This window comes from Cheilinus undulatus, linkage group 13, assembly GCF_018320785.1.
Source record: "Cheilinus undulatus linkage group 13, ASM1832078v1, whole genome shotgun sequence".
Taxonomy (NCBI): Eukaryota; Metazoa; Chordata; class Actinopteri; order Labriformes; family Labridae; genus Cheilinus; species Cheilinus undulatus.
The window spans coordinates 39,106,934-39,126,681 of record NC_054877.1 but is presented as its reverse complement, the minus strand read 5'-3'; the positions used below and the strand labels follow the sequence as shown (position 1 = coordinate 39,126,681).

Here is a 19,748-nt window from a genome sequence, read left to right as displayed (position 1 = left end):
TTAAGTCATTCAGTGAAGCCAGACTACCTTCTATCTTTACATGAGCCAAGTGTTGAAAAAGCTGTCCTTTTCAATACATTTATTTTGGACTTTGTGTTTTTGAACCAGGCTAGTCAAGGCCAGCAGAGTTACAGTCGATCATTAATGATCTCATCTGGTTTTATCTTGGAATAAAAATATGACCCAATTTGGTACAAATGATGCATTCAGCACAAAAGGAGCAAAATAGAGATTTCAATTAAACAGGCAACGTGTGTTAAAGAAGCTGTTTTTATATGGATTTAAATATGGTGTGTATATGCCTTGATATTCTGGCTTAACCTTAGGTGTGCCTTGGCCAAAAAAGTGTTGAAAACCACTGGATACTCAATCAACAGTGATTTTTTTGCACTTTCACAATGGCTTCATTTTCAGCACCAGGTTTTCCATTTGATAACACATTACTACAGAATAGTTATGCAGAAAGATAAGCTTAGGATAAGTTTTGCCCATTGGGATACTAAATCAACACAACTAAGGAGGCTTAATTACTCTCAAGAGCTTTTAAAGCTGAAAATTCACTGAAAATGTGAATGTTTGCACATATTACAGATTAGGTTGATGTATTTTAACTTCAAGAACTTTATTTGTCCGTAATGAGGCAATTCATTGTGCAGATGTGGAGAGCCTAAGAAACATACAAGATACATAAAAACGTGTAAGAGCACAAAAAATACACATTTGAGTGTTTGGGCACAAAGTGCATAGAACACACTTAAACTCCCAACAAAGGATTGATTAATTAATCACAATGGGCTATCACAAAGAGCAAAAATCTACCTCATCCTAAATGGGGATCCTGGCTAATATAAGTCACTTCAAGTTCCTTGAAAGCAATGGTTTCCAAATGGTGGGTCAGGACCTAAAAGTGGGGCGCAAAACAGTTCCAGTGGGTTGCATGGGGAAAAAAGTGTGGTAGAAATGATGCACAGAAGTGGAAGTGGATTTACAGGACATCAGTGCATTTTTGAAATAGCTCGTCTCTAATGGTGCTCTTTATTTTTTTATTTAATTTTTTTTGTTCAGACATGTTTTCTTACATTTAGGGTCCAAAGTATGACTTTTCTGATGAAATAAATTGAAAAGTTTAAGCATTTAAAATAACTTGAATGTTGTTACCCATGTGTAGGTGCTGCTCTTAGAGTTCTTATAAAATTAATCGGACTTTTATTTTGAAATTCCTGAGCGGAAGCCCACTGTGCGCTCCTGTCTGCTTTGACACTGGCTGTTCAGTGTGAGTTTCAGTGTGAGTGTAGTCGCTTCCTGCTGCTGCTCGGTGTCCGTACACGGTTGGTCTCGTCAGTGTTGATCGGTTCGCTATGGCGGAAGGACGCAGAGAACAGCCCCATCCTCTCCTCTCCTTACCTCCGGCCAGCAAGCGACCCTGCCTGCGCCCTGCTCCCCGTGGTCCCGGCCCGGGGCCCGGCCACGGCAGCGGGTCGCCCAGCTCTCGGTATCGCTCACCGGAGTCTCTCCTGGACTGCGCGGCGAAAGCAGTAGCGGAAAAGTGGGCCTTTGAGAGAGTAGAGGAGCGCTTCGAGAGGATCCCGGAGCCCGTCCAGCGCCGCATCGTCTACTGGTCTTTTCCCCGTAACGAAAAGGAGATATGCATGTACTCTTCGTTTCAGTGCCGAGTCGCCGGCGAGGAGGGACCGTCGGCGGCTACCGGCGGGGCTGGGGGCGCGGGGTCTGGAAGTACAACCGCCGGTGGCGGCGGAGGATCTACCGCCGGTACGACGGCTGCCGTGGGGGCAGCCGGAGCTGTGGGGACGGGAGACGGACTGCCTTTCCGTCGGGGTATCAGGCTGCTAGAGACCGGCTGTGTGGAAAACGTTTTACAAGTCGGTAAGTGGAATATTTAAGCGTGAAAACAAGGAGAAGCTCTTTTCTTTATTCTGTGGACCGTTTCCAAGAGTGAGCCGCTGCTGCTGGAGCTTCACGGGGGATGATTGATGGAAGTTTTTCCTGCTGTCGTGGAAAGTATTCAAAGCGTTTATTTCCCCGCACATTTAACTGCACACTGCTATGTGTGCGTCTTTGGCGCAGTTTGTCAAAAGAGGAGCATTTTCTGCGAAGTTTTAGGCTTTTACTTGCTTCTGTTTGAAAGGGGAAGGGAAGATAATGTTGCTCTGCTGCTGTTCAAAAATTAAAGGGCTTCCTATTGTTGCTTTGCTCCGGAGTAGGGCTGGGCGATATGGACCAAAAATCACATCGAGATTTTTTAGTTAACTGAATCGAGATAGAAGATATTCTTGCAAAAAATGAATAAACAGTGATTTCCACATTACCATAAATATAAACATTACAAGATACATGCACTTCAAAGGCAATTGATACCTGTTTAGTACAATGGCAACAAAAGCAGAAGTCCAAGACACCTAGTTTTGGGCAAATTGCCTGTTTAAACACAAAAAATGCAGAAAAAACTCTTAAACATGGTTTAAATTGGACAATAACATTGCCAACATTTCCTCATACATTGCAGTAGTGAAAAAAATCAAAGCTCATATTTTGTTTGCTTCAAAAAGCTAAAATCTCAATTAATTTGATGAAATCTCAGAATATTGTCAGTCACGCTAAAGAAAAAGACCATGCCTAAGTTGGACAAATAAGTTGGCAACATTTGGACAAGTGGACCAGTTCCACCCACTTCTCCAAGTGTTGCCAATGCATTTGTACAATTAAGACCTTTTGCAAGAGTTTCCCTGCATTTTTTGTAATTTATCATAAGAAAGATACAATTTTATTTCAGCACAACACAAAACATCAGTGCAATTCAGAATCTTAAACACATGATGTATCGCCCAGCCCTCGTTTGAGCCTCAGTCTGAAAGGGGAAGCTAAGATAAGGTCGCTTTGTAGCTTTAGCCGACCAGCTAGTTTTAAAAATTAAAGGGCTCCCAGTTGTAGCTGTTGCTTTTGCGTTTTTACCACTTTTCCCTTCATGTATGGGGCACAACCTTGTTCTGAATGAGGGTTTTATCACAGTAAAAGCTGTCTTTCTGCAAGTATAAGCACTTTTCACCCCCTCCGGGGCTCCTCGTCGACGGTCGCTGCCTGGAACCGTCACCCGGCAGAGAAGCATGGGGAGGCGGGGAGGAGGGCTGACAGACGCGGATACAAAAGGACCCAGCGTTTGAGCTTTTTGTGTTTGTTTATACGCGTTGCTTGTTGTAAAAAGTCGTTTTTCTTAACTCGAAATCGGTTGAGGGTGGCTTAGGCGAGGAACAAAGGCGGTTATTGGGTCTCTTATTATGATTAATCCAACGTTAATCCGAAAAAATCCCCCCGCAGCTTTCTGTTTATTTGCTGCTGCTGCTTCTGGTCGCACTGGACAAAGAGCGCAGTCGCCACCAGCGTGGAAAATACACGCTGTGTGAGTGTTGGTGGTGTTTTATGATTAAAGTTAACCCCTCTGTAGCTGTTTATAACGTTATAAACTGCTTTTATCGGCGCGTTTGCCTGCAGCCCCTCTCTCTCTTGTAACACAAAAGGCTTCCCAGTTGAAATGATCGATAAGCGTCTCGCATTTCCAGCGCTGCAGAGAGGCTGTTTCCAAACAAAGGGCCATTCCGCAAAGCTCCATCTCCACTCACATTCTCATTAGCCCCCATACTCCAGGCTCTGCACAGCCACAAAATGAGCCCAGACACGAGGGAAATGGACGAGATGAAACCAGTGGATAGTCAAAAAACAGCCTTTTATGGTTACTGGGAGCAGTTTTTTTTCTTTGGCCATATGGTGCAAGAGCCACTGGAGCTTGTCTGGGGTTTCATGTTGCTCCAAGGTATCTGGAGGAAGAGGTGGGGGAAGCTGCAAACTGTGGCTGCTGCCTTCCTGTGTGACTGCTGTATCTAATTGCATCTTATAAATGCTCATCGATTCCAGCCCATAACTAAAGGAAATTCGAGCCTCCTGAATATGAAAGTGATATTTGCTCTCAGTCTAGATTGAAAAGTTTTGCAAGTCTGAATCTGTCTTAGGGAGTTGATGGATGCGTGCAAACAGTAAAGTTATTAAAAGTAGATTTGCTCTGGCGCTAGTTTGTTGTTCGCCTCCAGGCTTGACATGTGAACCTTATGCAATGGTTGATTGTGCACCATCATTTAAAAGTAATGGCCTACTTTTATCACTTCCTGTCTTTACAAACATATCACACAAGTGAGGTCATGGGTTTGGAGGTTAAAGAGGTTCCTTTTGCTTGCACCAGAATCAACCTTATATTACTAAGTGGGTTCTAGCCCAGCTGGAGTTTAAACGGTCAAACCAAAGCATACACCCGTAAGCAAACACTTCCAGTCTTACCTGCCTCACCGCCAAATTTTTTTCCAATCCCCCCCTCAAGGTCAGTCAGATGCACGGTTTTGTCTTTCTGTTAACAAAGCACAAAACGCGCTAAATAGCTGTGTGACATCAAGATAAGATTTGGCTTGTTCTTCACTCCCCAGACCATGGGAACCAGTTGCTGCGTGAAGAGTTTGCTGCCTGACTTAACAGGGGAACAATCGTGTTTTGTTGTTTTTCTCTGCAGGATTTAGATAGGTTGGGCAACCGAGCATGCTCACTCACAATGCGCTCATTAAGGATAGAGTTACACACCTGTAAATGACAGGCTTGAGAGAGCTTTCACCTCACATGGCATCTTATAATCGCCACTTTAAATAGCGGCAATACTTGTTTTTAAGAAAGCAAGATGGCGAAGAAAGCTTCAAGCTTAGTAATAAGAGCTTTCTGCAGAGACGAGCCGGCACATGCTTGGTGTTGCATGGGTTAAATTCATGCATCTCAATGAATAACTGTCTAAGAAAACTGACCCTGAACTTTTGATTACATAAAAATGCAGATTCATTGTTTTGATGAGCCTGCTTGTTAATTAAAAAAAAGTTTTTATGTGGTTGTATTCAAGACAGTGATTATCTTTGCCTTTATTTTAAGATGAGGTTAGGGATTCTGTCTTGCCATGCAGTTCATCTGTGAAGCTGAAATGGCTCTTTTCCCAGGGCTCTCCATAAGCACCAGCTGTCAGCCAAACAGCAGGCTACTCACAGGCTATTGATGACTTCATAGAATAGTTTCACAAGTTGGGACTTTCTTTCCCTGCACTTTTTCCATTGTAATTCAACAATGAATCAAGTTGAAATAAATTGATTTTGGATTAAAACTGTTAGTTAGCTACTAAAACATATATATATATATTATCACTGTGGGTAAGTCTTTAATGCTTTTATGATAAGCTGGAAGGTGAGTGACCAAGGTTGTAATCTCTGAAAGCTTTCACAGGTAAACAGCATTCTCACATAAGATTGTCTATGAAATCAAACCATGCATTTGTAAAATTACTACTTTGAATCTAACTAGGGCTGACATGATTAATGCAGTAATTGATATTCGTTAAAGCCCATAATGACTATATTAACTTTTTCATTGCACGCTTTATGGTGCCTTTTAGCAAACTGTAGCGTCTCCCTGCAGCCTCAGAGACCCAAAAAGCACCCCCCCCCAAAAAAAACTACTAAATTACCATGAATTACAGTAGCTCTGAGGTTAAATGTAATTAAGAATATTAGATGTCTGACAGCGTTAAAAAACTGATCAGACGTTGCAACCGCTCAAGCTTCATGCATCAAGATGAGGTTAGGGTTGCTGTTTTGCCATGCAGCTCATCTGCGTTGGCAACCAGAAGAAGCTTAAACAGCTCCTTTCCCAGAACTCTCCCTGAGTGCCTGGTGTCAGCCAAACAGCAGGGTACTCACTCAGTTATTGTGGATGTTTTTTTCCTGAAGATGACATCATAAAATAGATTTTCTAACAAGTAAGCCACTGCAGTGTCTCCCTGCACCCATGGTGATGTAAAATAATCACCATTAAATACAGAAGGTCTCAGGTCAAATGTAATTAAAGATATTAGATGTCTGACTGACCTAAAAATAACAGATCAGATCTTGGGACAGCAAAAGAGGGAGGTTGACTGGCTGCTCAATATGACTAAGGTGCTTAAATAATAAACCAAAATTGGGTGCTCTTGGAAAACGGGGGGGGGGGGGGGGGTCCAAAAAGGAGGAGAAAACCGGGCACTCCAAACAACAAAATGAGCAAATGGGGAAGGAAATACTAAAAAGCCTTTACTGTAATGGCCAAATCATTAAAAAGCCAACATGTTTTGGCCAAACTGGTCTTCTTCAGGGCTGACAAGATCTTGGGACAGTGTGGGCTTAATGCATCAAAAGGCTGATTTTTTAAAAATGTATTTGTTACGACCAGGATAGTCGCAGGGTATTTGCTATTAATCTCAGTAGTTCTATAATCAATTAGGATTAATTCTGCTTTCTGTCTTATTTTGAAATTCCAATATTTTGCCTTTAAACCTGTTTTTGTTTCATTTTGTATTTTTGCACCATCTTCAATTAAGTGCAATTGACTTCCTGTTTGGATTGAGGAGAGCTGACTTCCTGGTTGGATAGAGGAGAGCTGACTTCCTGGTTGGATTGAGGAGAGCTGACTTCCTGGTTGGATAGAGAAGAACTGACTTCCTGTTTGGATAGAAAAGAGCTAGGGGTAGACTGATTATCAGCTTGGCTGATTACTGATGCTGATATTTGGCATCTGGCTGATTATCGGGATCAGCATTCTCTTTTCCCAATAATCAGCCAAACTCAGTCAATTCAAAGGTTTGCTACCTTGGGTTCACTGCAAGGTGTGTCTCGCCCTCTGGTTTTGTTTAATCTCTCACTAACGTCCACTTCCTGACTGGCTTGATGTCAAACAACTACCAGCCAGTCAACACTGACACAGGAAGTGTGTGGCATCCCTTCCTGTTTCCTGCTGCTACAGTGTCGCGCTGTAGGGTTTTACATGTTGACAGAGCGAGTGCTAAAAATTTTTTCCTGTAATTTTTAAACATGCATTTTACTATGCAGTCATAACAAATGCATATCAGTTCCAAATATCGGTCATCGGTCACATGCTTTACTAATAATTGGTATCAATATCAGCCCTGATAACCCAGTTTTGGTTGACCCTTAATAGACACTTGCTTTTATTTTGAAAGTAATGAAGAATTTCAGGTAGATCAAAAGTATAACAATAACAGAACCACTACAGAAAAAAGAACTTGTTATGGATTGAGTAGGAAGTAGAGGAGCCTGTGTCTGCAGGTGGATGTTACAGTGGCTTAACCAAAGTGAGCTCAAAAGGGACACTACAGCCTGCGATTAATGCCGATTAAAGGAAATTAATGCCCTCATTTATGGATCTTAATTGCATTGCGTTATAGAATTAATGTAGACAACCCTCGTTAGAACTCTGTTTTCCTTTTGTCTTGCATTTCCTACAAAATAGTTTTGTAAATATTCCTTTAATTGCAGGGAATTAATTGTTAGATACTTAGATTTCCTGGTGCACGATTCCCTAAAAGTTTAAATGTATCCATTGATTTTGATGCATAAGACAGCCTTTAGTGAAAATCTTCGACTTTTATTGCAACTTTCACATTGTGAGAAACTGGAAAACTTTTAGCTCACACATCATGAGATTTCAGCCTTTAGTTTTTCTCCTCACAGCTAAATCACAAGCTCAACATGAGCTCATTTTTCCTGAATCCTTTCCTTTTGTCTTTAGACTTCATTTAGTGAAGTTTTTCCCCGAAATGTTGCGCCTGGAGCCTGATCGGGAATTGCAAGTTTCATGTTTCAGGTAATTGTTAAGAGGATCGTCAGCGAGGGGGCTGATCAGGGTGAGATCTGCTTTTAAACTCCGCAGGACTCCATGATATGCGGGTCAGAGAAAGTTTAAGAAAAGAGCAGGAGTGTTTGAGAGGAGGAGCGGAACCATTGCCTACTGCCAGAAGAAATGCCTGAAGCAACACAAAATCTTCACATTTTATTTCCCGTCTTATTGACAGAAAATTGAATACTTGACAAGTTGTCTTCCTTTCTATTTGCTCCTGCAGCTTGAACACCACCTCCAAGCTCACTTCTACTGACTGTATTTGGAAAAAAGAGGACCTCCAACATAAATTGCCAGTGTTAATCACTTAGTACAGCTTTTATGCTTCAACAATTATAAATTAAGTTGACTGATGTGTCCCTTCGATGCCCTCCGCCCCCGTACATTAAGACTGAAGGTCTTTTGTGTGTCAGCCTCCTTTAACGGTAATACTGACGGATTGAGAAGACGTGAGCTCATCAACAACTCATCGGCCCATGTGTTCATAATAATCTGCTCCTCGCTCCAAGTCATAATTAGAATAATCAAAGCTAAGCGTGCTTCTATTTGTGCACCCCCCCATCACCCTCCATACACACATGTGTGCCCAGAAGCCCCCCATACCGCAGCCTTATAAAGTCCTCAGAGAGCGGGAGGAAGGGATATAAGAGGAGGGAGGGAGGGGGTTCTTAAGCTTTGAGTCAAGCTTTGGGATTATTGGGTCATGCTTTGTTACCCAGCTGTAGAAAAACCCCTTGTTCACAGAAAGGGGGGGTGGGAGGGATCTGTGCGTATGTGTATGTGAACGGCTCCGTCTACGTAACGTTACATAAAGCTGTAATGGGTCCCCGACGCCCTTTGAAGCGCCGGTGACTCTGACAAAGCGAGGCAGCGGAGTCGAACAGGATTAAACTGTACGGGACAGTCAGGCAGGAGGCTGAACACGCTGTGAGGCATCTTAACTCCGAACACTTCAGGTCCTGGAATTTATTAAAGCTCAGAAAGTTTGGCCTTAACTGAGTTACATCAGTCCAAAAACTGTCATGAATCAAAAGTTAAGATGTCAGACGTCTGCTCAGTTTCAAACTTTGCTTTGACTTTAGTCTTTGATCAGAAAGTTTTTGCTTTGACTCAGAAAGTTTCCGGATTTGGATGATTTTATCCCTGTAAAATGCCTGTACGTGCTTTTATCGTTAACATTATTTTCAACATTTGAGTATTTTGGCTTCTTGTCACAGGCAGAGCATTGCTTTACAGGAAGTACACTGAGGTGTCAGAGTAAGATGCAAAATAGTGTCACTTTTGACCCAAGTATCGAGCAGTATCTGGCAATTTTGTCAACTGAAGTGGCCCCCCACATATTTGTGTGGTAAAATCTGTACTACAAAACTCAACTTAACCCTTTGCTGTCTAAAAAACCTGCAGCATCTGATACATTTAACTATACGCTGATTAAGTTTAAAACATATGTTTAATGCTGCTATCAGACAAATCTCTTTGTCTGCTGTGTCAGCGTTGGTGATCTCAGAGGTCTAAATGTGCTGTGGCTTGACCCATAGACAATATAGACTAAATAAAGGACATGATGACATTAGGACAAAGAGTGGTGGGGCTAGACAACGCCTGGAAAGAGGACTATCACAGTCAATCACAATGCTACAATTTATCAAATATTTGCTTGGTGCTAATGCCAACAGCAATTATTGACATGCTTCAGAAGTAAGTCTGCTGTTTTCATCATAATCTCTCTGCGATACGTCGTCAAAGCAGGGACCAAGCTTGAAAAGTACTTTTTAAGCGTTTAGAGGGCATTGGCATCACTGCTTTTACATAAAGAAGGTGGTAAGATTGCCGTTCACTGACATTGGATGCAAGGATATATTTTAGGGGCAGATTGGTCCTTAAAATCTACGACTGCTGGATGGACCCTAATCATGCTTTTAACATGACCTTGTCATTACTTTATTAAACTCTAATCAGCCTTCAATCCATCTATCTGCAAGGCTTTCCATAGATATGTAAAATAGCCTGTGGAAAAAACTACCCAGCTAATGGATCTGAAAGCTTTCCTGAAGATAGTTTGAATGTGCTATTATTCACATGGTCATTTTAAAAACTTTTGGTTAGCGTAAAAACAAATCTCATGTATTGAGATTTCTTTAAAACCAGGGATGCAGAATGACATTGGTGTTGGCAAAAGTCAGCTGTAAGTATTGGCTGTCAAACCTTTACGTCAGTGGAGTTTAGGCTAGACCAGGCTGCAGGCCATAGTATGGACACCCCTGCCCTAGGCCATGCTTACTTGCTATATCCACCCCTCACTCTGTCCTAAAGGTGTGCACTTTGTTGTTTTTTCCAACAGATTGTTTTCCTACGCCCATGACAGTTTACAAGGACATCCAGAGCATAAGCAGAGTTGTGTCTATCCTCCTACCCACCTGATGCTGCCCTCAGACAGCCTACTCACCGTACTTCAGCCTCAATTTTTGGCCCAAATTTGCCCAAAAATTCTTGTCAAAGCTGAATTTAAGGTAGAATTTAAGGTAGTATTGGATTGCAAAGGGGGTCATATTGTTATTGCTGAGTGGTTTGTGCAGTTAAATGAAGCTGTTTGACTTTTCCAGATCCCACAGTGACATTATTGAATGTTTTGATTGAACCAACAGCTCAATTTAGACTGATAAAGTCTAAAGCAGAGAAATCGCTCAAACTTTGAAGTGTCTGCACTGTTTGGGATCTTACGTTGTAGCACCATCTCTGCCAATGACACCAGCCTGCACACTTGTGTGATTGTGAACAGTTCAGATATAAAAATGATCCTGTGTAACTTTAAAGTCTGAAAGAAAAGAGCAGCTGTTTGGTTCTCAGCACGGAGTTCCTTCACTGCATTTACTCGGCGTCAGATCATGTATGAGCTCCACTTTTCACTTTCTTGAGTGTGTGTTTGTGTAGTGAGGTGTGGGTGGTTGGTCTTGCCAGTATTTCCTCAGATGTAATTTCCTGGCAGAATGGCCGCGGGGTTCCTTGTTGTGGAAAAAGTCTTGCGAGCCTCTGGTGTAAATCCGCTCTTTGGTTGCTCAAGAGCGCTGCGATAAAAGACAGGAGGAGGCGGTGAGCTCATCCTTGCTTGCCTCATCTCCCGTTTTTCTTCCACTGACACAGCTCAGTTTATATCTCTCTATCGCCTCTACCTTTTCTTCTCATCTTATTTTTAATTTCTTTATCTGCCTTCTCTCAGCGTGTAACTTCTCGTCTGCTTTCCGTCTTTCTTGCCGTTTCTTGCTCTCCATTCTCTCCCGCTCTGTTTCTGTAACTTACATCAGTAAAAGATGACTCGCACTTTAATCATATTCTGTCTGTAGGCTCCGGCTCTGCAAGGAGATGTTCGTCGACTCAGGCCAGATCATATCTCGCCCTCTCTCTCTCTCTCCTGTGTGCGTGGGGCTGCTGGAGTCCGTGCCGGTGGTTTCTGCAGGGGAACTGGAAAGATTCAGTCATGACTGTTGTGTGAGGCAGAGGTCAGACAGTTGACAAAAACAGTCAGAGAAAACGTCTATGCAGGGTTTCCACATTGTCAAGATGTTGGCTCATGTTCTTCTGGATGACAGAGAGTAACTCCAGTGAGGTCAGACCCCTGGATCAATCAGCTGATGGTGTAGATTTAGAAACAGGAGCCATGGAAAGTTTATTTTGGAGGGTTATGTGGTTTCTGCCCTTGAAACGACTGGAAAACTGATGCATTATGTTCTCTGAAAACACCTGACCTCTGTTGACACATTTTTATTAGCAGCATCATTTATCAGTCAGTTATCTTCAAATGGCTTTTGCTCTTTTGCAGTTTTCATTTTCAAGCTGCTTTAATCAACATTTTTATAAGCTTCAATCTTTTGAACGGCCCAAAATCAGCTGAAAGAAAATCTTAATAAACCAACTGAGTCATTCATTGAACTGCATTGCCAAAAAAGCTTCTTATATCGCTGTTAATTAGAAGAGAATCAAAATCATCCTGATAATCATGAAAATTAATTCTAGTTTCTATTGTTATCAGGGATGCACTGATGCATTGGTTTGACACCAGTAATAACCGACAGTATAGTGGCACTATTTACACACATAATGTGGCATAAACACATATCAGTTTTAGGGAAGCAACTAATGACTATTCCTATTGTCGACTAGTCACTGACCACTGAAACGGACGTCTAATTATTGTATGTTGGTCAGAGTTCGCTCCACTGTTTAAGAGTTCACAAGCAGTGAAAGAGATGAGGCGCATTACTCCGTAGGTATCGTGTTAACATCAGAGGAAGACAACAGGATGAGGGAACAAAAATGCCCCCGTAACATTATACTATTGAGTTAGAAGTAAATAGGGAAAAGTGTCGGGTTCTGTCTGCAGCACTGTATTGTTACATTAATGTTAAAAGCCAGGACGACATTGCCAGTGGATGACCAACGTTTGCTAGCATAGAAAGAAAAAAACGCATTGCCAATGTGCTCCTGTGACATTTAAGGTCTGCTAATTACAAATAGTCCTTTTTGAGCCATCAAGAGTGAAATATTCCTAGACTTTCGAAGTTTTAGGATGTGCAGATGTTGCATCAGGCCGCCACCAACTCTCAACACAGATAGTATGAATGAAAGATGGCTCACTCCCAAACATCTCAGCTTGAGAAAACAACATTTTGCAAACACAATAGCAGCACGCTGTATGAAAAAAGGTGTGCGGGCTCAACAAATGATTCATTGACATGAAATTTGTCGGTGACGGGAGTCATAATGGATTATTGTCGCCAACGACAACAAATTGTTGCATCCCTAATCAGTTGCCATTTTTGTTGTGTTCAGTCAGTTTCCCTTACTGATACTAATGTTTGTTTCACTGCTTCTTTTGGTGTTAGACTCCCACTATATCAACATTTTCTCTCCAGTTTAACCATTAAACACATCAGTATTTGTCTGACAGGTGACTTTATCTTTGCCAAATAATTAAACTTCTTTGATGTCTGATGTTATATTTTACCAGTGGCTGATATTGGTTCTTATCAATGTTAAACTGATGTATGGCGCATCCCTACAATAGGGATGAGTAATAAAATCTAGTACTAACATAGTACTGGTACCATCACATCCGATACCTACCGTACTGAATTGCAAGACGGATTTTGGTGCTTCATTTCGGTACCCTGCCACCCCAATGAGATCCCCATCACTCCCAAGGAAGGGCACAAAATATTATTATTTACTTATGTTTTCTATTTGCATCTTATTTCTGAATAATTTATGACACCGAGAAAACTTTTATTTAGCTGTTGCCTTTATTTTTTCCTTTATGCATTAGCACCTTTTAAAAAGTATCAATTTAGCACTGTTATCTCAATCAGTCTCTATTAACTGTATGCCCTTTGTTTAGATGAAGTCAACTACTTGGTGAAAATATCAGTATATTCAGTCATGCTCATATTGCACTTACATATTTTAGTATAAAGGAAATAGTGGCCCAAATAATGGTACCCTTGCAGCCGAATCTTGAGTTTATGCACACATTACCCATCAAAAAACTATATTAAGTTTTTGTGGCTCTGACTTTACTCGCCACCATTACTCTCAGTACCAAGATCCGGGGTGGAACATCTTCACCCCACTGTTTTATTTCAGTGTTTTACAAATTGTATCAAGCTATAATGGGAGGAAGTGTTGTGCCTTCTAAAGGCGGTGTGTAAAAAGTTTCCTAAATGTTATAGGAGCCACTTTAAATTTCATTAGTCTCTGCTCTCCTCTGACTTTATTTCTTCCTTTATTACCAGAGTAGTTTACTTTAGTGTGTTTTTGCCTTTTTTACATGATGTTCTTACCTTTATATGTTTATTAAAGTAGCTTAATTCTTCGGTCGAGATGTTTTTGTCGTAAAGATCATTTAAAGAAAAGTGCTTATATAAGGCTTTTGTTAAAATGCAAATCATCACTTTCATTTCTAGACATTTTCAACATGTAAGTGTTTTAACCTTCGCTTAAGAGGTGACTGAATGCTTGAACATTAATTTTCAAAAGCATGTCTGAATTTTTTTTTCCTTAAGTGCATTTGTTGTTGATCTATTTATCCACAGAAAAACAACATTTCTGAGCCACAATTTCTGCCACTTAGCACACACAGACAGACTCACACGGTCCGTCTTCAGCCCTTCCACTGTGAACAACACAGACAGACAATATTTAATCAGTGTAATTAATTCCGTGCCTGCCACACTCGAAAAGAGAAAATCGGTAAAACAAATCGTCCCGGCACTCTTATTAGCTCTCAGAGAGGCTTGTGAAAGATGAGGCCATTAGAGGATGCTCTGTTGTTGTATTCATCAAATAGAAGAGGCACCTGTATGCGTGCGTGTATGAGAGCACATAAGGGTTGATTATATAAAATCATTAATCAGAGGTGGTTGTTCGACAGCGTCCTCCAGCACACAGGAAGACAACCGTCTGTATGTTAGATTTGAGACATAAAAACACAATAAAAGGGAAGCAAAGTGTTCATTTATGGATTTTTATTTGTCTCACACTGAAAAGATGCTCATGAATTCAATCTGTTACCAAACATTGATCTGAGAATTGCGCAACACTTTTTGCCCTCACTGAGCTGCAAGGTGGAGGTATAAAGGAGGTGAAAGGGTTAGTGATTGCATTCGGGAAGCTATTATGTGGAACCTTGCAGATTATTATGCATAAAGTAAGGTGTAGATTTGTGAGCTAGTCAGCAGTATTTCAGGGCACATAGCTAACCTTACTTAGCTTTAAATGCAGCTTTTTTGGAACTCAGGTTGAAAGTAAAAAGTATTGATTAACTGGGTATAGATTAGAGCTGGGCAATTAATCGCAAATTAGATTAAATCACAATATGGCCTGCTACAATACTCAAATCGCAGACAGTGCAATATTTCTTAACCTGAAATGTGTCAAAATACCAGTTACAGTTTTTTTGCAGTAGATGTTTGGCCAAATCAGGCCCCCCAAAGCTTCCTGTCTGGCCCCTAGAAGATCATTAAATTCAGAAAAGCAGGAAGAGAAAATGTTGTGGTTTTAAGAGTATCTTTTGGCTTTAAATGTCGGCAGCTGTAAAATCCACCCTAAAAGCGATTAATATTCAAACAGTTTTTGAACAACTTCACTTGTCAGCCATTATTAGTAAATATATAAAAAAAAAAACGGTGTTAAAACTGGCAAAAATGGCCAGATAAAGTGGTGAAAAGGGGTTAAAGAGTGGCAAAAATGGGCGGTAAGCGTCCAGCTGGGTTGTGGAGTGGCACAAAGGGACAAAAACTTGCAGGAAAAGTGGTGAAAAGAGGTTAGAATGTGGCAAACCATTAGTAGAAGAGGAAAAAAGGGGCAAAAAGTATAACGACATGGGTTAAAAGTGGCAAAATGATGAAAAAGGACTGAAAAGTGGCAAAAATAGACAAAAGTGGCAAAAATGGATAAAGGAGGGATAAAACAGGCAAGAAAAAATGGTTTAAAGGAGTTAAAGAATGGCAAACAATTGGGTTAGAGAGTGATAAAATAGCAAAAATTGGTCAAAAGTGGCACAAAGTGTTGCAGAAATGGCAGAATTAAGCAGTGAAGTAGAGAAAAGTGTGAAACATGAGCTCATATTGGTGCTAAACCATAATAGTTGAGGGCCCATTCTTTCCAGCCAATTCTGTGGGCATGCCTGTCTCCTTGTGGTCTACGGCAGTAAATATCAGAATAGATCTCACCAGTAATGCCTGAAAATGTCCTGTGATTTGAAAGAAAATACAAATACTATTAAAATGAAATGTTGATCATAACAAAATATTGATTTAATTTTTCTTTATTTGGAAGTCTGGCCCCCAGAGACTCTGTAAAGACTAAATCTTTTTTTTTTTTTTTTTTTACAAAAATCCTACTTTTCTTCACCATGTATGTGGTTTTCTTATTCAAAACAAGAATTAAAAAAAAAAATCATCCCCTTAAATATAGCATTGATTTCAAATTTGCCATATGAACCAAAATCGCAATCAGAATTTCTTTTTTAAAATTATTTATTCCTAGTTTTATTTATCTAATATGGTGCTTTTTTTGATAAAGTGTGATTTATTGCTTGTGTTTGTTTATCACATTAGATTGGTAACCTAAACATAATGGCACATTAAATCGCAATATTGGGAAAAATAATCGCAATGAGATTATTTTTGCGAATCATTCAGCCTTAGTATAGATAATAAATACACTGTGTTTAACAACCCCTTACATTACATTGCACTGAAAATCAGTCTCTTCCTGGCAGTGTCTAACACCTGTTTTTGTGCTGTATATCCGGCATTGTTTCCATTTTTCCCTCTGTGTATTTCCAGTATGTGCTTTCTCCCTAAACCTGGCCTCGGGTGTTTCAGCCACATTTTTGCTGCGATTTCCAGCCATGCCATTTCCACTCTGGACTTGTTTGCAGTTGCAAGCAAAAAAAAAAAAAAGTCATTCTTAGCCGTTGGTAGTGTTTGCTCAGCTCTGTCCCTCAACAACAGCTCCTTTCTTCCAGCTGTTCACCAACACAGCATGTGTGTATAGAGGTTGTATCAGCACATGATAAAAAACAGAGCAAACACACTCTTTTACCACCCCGTCCTGTTTTCATGCCTGCTCATCCCGTGTGATGCTCAGCGTGTTTTCCTCCACCTTTAGTGCTTTTACCTCGGGTGGTGGGCGTGCAGGAGCCCAGATCACCGCTGGCCTCGTCCTTTTTAGCTTTTGAAGCTGCCAGTCTGCTGTGTTCTGTTATTGCTCTCTTCCACACCTGTCTTTTATTGGCTTTCTGTGTCCGAGAGCGTCGTTGTTGTACACATTTGGCTGCTGTCCACGACTCTGAGAGGCTGGACATGAAAGAGAAGTCAGAGGCTCGGAGACTGGACTATTACGGCCTCGTTTGGCTGTAATTGCCTAACAAATGTTGGGGAGAAAGGAGAGAAGTGGACATGGAGGGGAAGAGGCTGTTTGAAATGCAAATAGACCCAAATCAAAGTCATTCTTGTAATCGGATTGTCTGCTGCATATTTTCTGTACTTGTCCTACGTGTAAAATAATCTTTTTAACTCATCCCACATCAGATTAAGTGACGCTATTTCCTTACAAATAAAAGCCTGCCAGTGGCATGAAACATGACATGAGGGGAATTCCAGGATGATTTAAGGAAGAAAGGAAAACTGTGACAGGTAGCATTGTTCAAAGAAGGTAGATCTTGTAGAACAAAAGCACTGATTCTTTTTTATTGGTCAAGCAGTGGGTCATGACCTTAAAATAGTTGAATTGCCATAAATGATAAAGTTTTGATATGACTATAAGCTCTAAAGTATACTATTTCTGTCATTATAGACTGATTATTGTGGCCAATGCTAGGTAATTGGCCAGTTATGTTATTAGTGATGTTAACAGGTGGCTATTTCTCCCTTCAACTAAATGCACATTTAATTTACATTTACAAGTTCCCACAAATCCTTAGAGGGTCTCAAAAAGTCTTAAATTGAAGATTTAAAATCGACCTACCTGCTATAAGATTCTAATCATGTTTTTTTTGTTTATATGCTCGTCTAAGTAACAATTGACATCAGTTCATGCAGTGCAGCCTGAATATATGCATGTACGTAGGTAGAATAAAGGCATTAAATGTGCCAGAAAGCATCACATTTGTGCATTTATGGCCAAAAATGTATTTGCCCTAGTCCATTTGCGTAAACAGTGCATTAAATAAAAAAATTGAGCCCTGGTCTGGTGTACTGAGACATCTCATGTCTTTCATTTTGATCATTTTCCGTGCAAAAAGTGGCATCAATTTTTCTCAGTTTAGGTCATAAAAACGTCCTAAGAAGTTTTAAATTTTATTTTCTTTGCAGGAGCCCTAATTTAACTGACTAGTCTGAAGTGGAGAAAATGCTCAGACAGCAGTCAAATTTATCTTAGGGTAACTGTCAGTGGGTGTATTTGGAGGCTGATGTGCTGAGTAGAGTGAGGCTAAAGTCAGCAGTTAGCTCCGACAACCTTCATTTCTCTTTGTAGATAAATATCACACTTGATGTCATCACGCATCATTCATGACCCTCAACAACCTTATTTTCATTTTCTAGGTTAAAACACCGCCATACTATGCTGTTCCTACAACATGCTTCAGTGAAGAGTCTAGGGAAGGCTATTAGTGGTGGGAGACGTTATCGCAGTTTTTGTAGCACATTTGACCGAGATTTAAGGCACGTGTTTTTAGAAATGAGAGATAGTAAGTTTAAACAGTTCGTAAATCTTGTGCTGGTTCATTTGATTCCTGAATTTAACAGTTTAGCTGGCTAACCATGACATCCCTTAATTAATATGCATCAGCATTTTATTTTGCCAGTCATCAACAAAATAAGTACATGAAAAAGTTTGCTACTTTTGCTCTGCTGCAAGGTGTGTCCTCCACACTGGCTTCGTTTTCACTCTGCAGTCTCGCTTTAAGCCCGGCCCATAGCAGGCTAAATGTCAAACAAGCACTAGTCAATCAGCACTGAGCGCTGAGTGCCACTGACAGTGAGCTTATGACATCACTTCCTGTTTTTTGACTGCTACACTTTTGTTTGCCATTTCTAGCATCGATACAAACTGTTAAATTGGTGATTTTCCTCTAATCTTTTGATTGTGTAATTTTATTTTTGTCAATAAGTATGTTCTACTTAATAATGATTGCATATCAGTCAGAAACGTTGGTTTTCATGAACTACTAATAATCAATATCAGCCCTGAAAAACCAGTATCAGTTGACTGTTGATTTCTGGTTGTAATGATGTACTACAGCCAGATTGCTGTTAGCTTGTCACCATAATTTTTTATATTAAGGAACAAAGGATTGGATTCAGCGTTTTAAAGTAAATTATCAGATAAATGATCTATTTACTAAGCAGTATTTAGTGAGAAATAGATCTATTCTCAAGTAAAAAAGACAACTTTTGACATGTTTAGCCAGTCAATGGCAATTTCCATTATGTGTTAGCGTCAAGCTAACAGACCATAGTGCGCATCCTAGTCAGACAGCGAGAAATTAGAATATTCTTGGAATAATAGGCTATGTCTTTTCAATAGTACCTGAAATGTACATCTCTAATATGAACCTTCTTTTTGTCCCATGGAAGAGAGATGAAGTTGTCTGTTACCCAGAGAAATCCAGATTAATATTTAAACCCTTTATTGATATACTGACCCTAAACCCTTCCTCCTTACTCCTTTTTTAATGTGTTGAGGTGAAAGCTGCAGCACTCCTCTTTCCATCTCTGGGCTCATATTGATTACTTGATGGTTGGATAGATCTCAGTCAAGCAGAACTTCTGCTCAAGGTGTGTGTCTGGATCTGTGTATCCGCTGTTCTCTATTATTAGCCGCGGGCTATTCTGGAAAAGAACAGAAATGCTTCGAGGATTGGTTCACGGCAGAAATAGAGAACATGGGAGGCATCCATGTCAGCGACCAAAAAACACTTCAACACATGGAGTCACTGATGTTAATCTAAGCAGATCTATTTTATTATCACTTCTGTTAGGATTTTTTACCTGTTTTATTCTAAAAAGAAAGACCAAAGCGGTTTAACAACTTCCTCAAGATAAACCCATGTATTATCCTAACGTTGGCCTGCTTTCTCCTCAGTATTCCTAAAGGGCAGCCGATACAGAAACTAAAGCATTACGCTGAAAGATCAGGGACTCACAGAGCTAATTGGATTACATCTGACCTTTTGCAATAAACATGATCATCTGCTCTGGTTTCATGTGTGGCAGAGCAGGAGACTGTTTGGGGAAACAGCTCTTTGAATATTTTGGCCTTGCACGAATTACAGAAGTCTGCAGTGCAACATTATAAACGACAGTAATAAGCAATGAAGGAGTTCCACTTTGTTCCCATCATGCTTTTTGTTGTGCTCAAACCGGGCCTTCTTTCTCTTAAATGTGCTGCTCTATTGTGTCGGCCATCTCCACTTGCAGCAG

The 19,748-nt window shown here is 40.5% G+C and overlaps 1 protein-coding gene across 1 annotated transcript in view; it reads left to right on the top strand.

Annotated features, from left to right (window-relative positions):
* The first annotated feature begins 1,326 nt into the window (after positions 1–1,326).
* Positions 1,327–19,748, top strand: part of zswim5 (zinc finger, SWIM-type containing 5) — a 94,929-nt gene continuing 76,507 nt past the window's right edge. Inside the window, exon 1 of the mRNA XM_041804333.1 lies at positions 1,327–1,884. Coding sequence (XP_041660267.1) covers positions 1,359–1,884 — 526 coding nt within the window. The 5' untranslated portion in view covers positions 1,327–1,358. The remainder of the gene's footprint in view (positions 1,885–19,748) is intronic.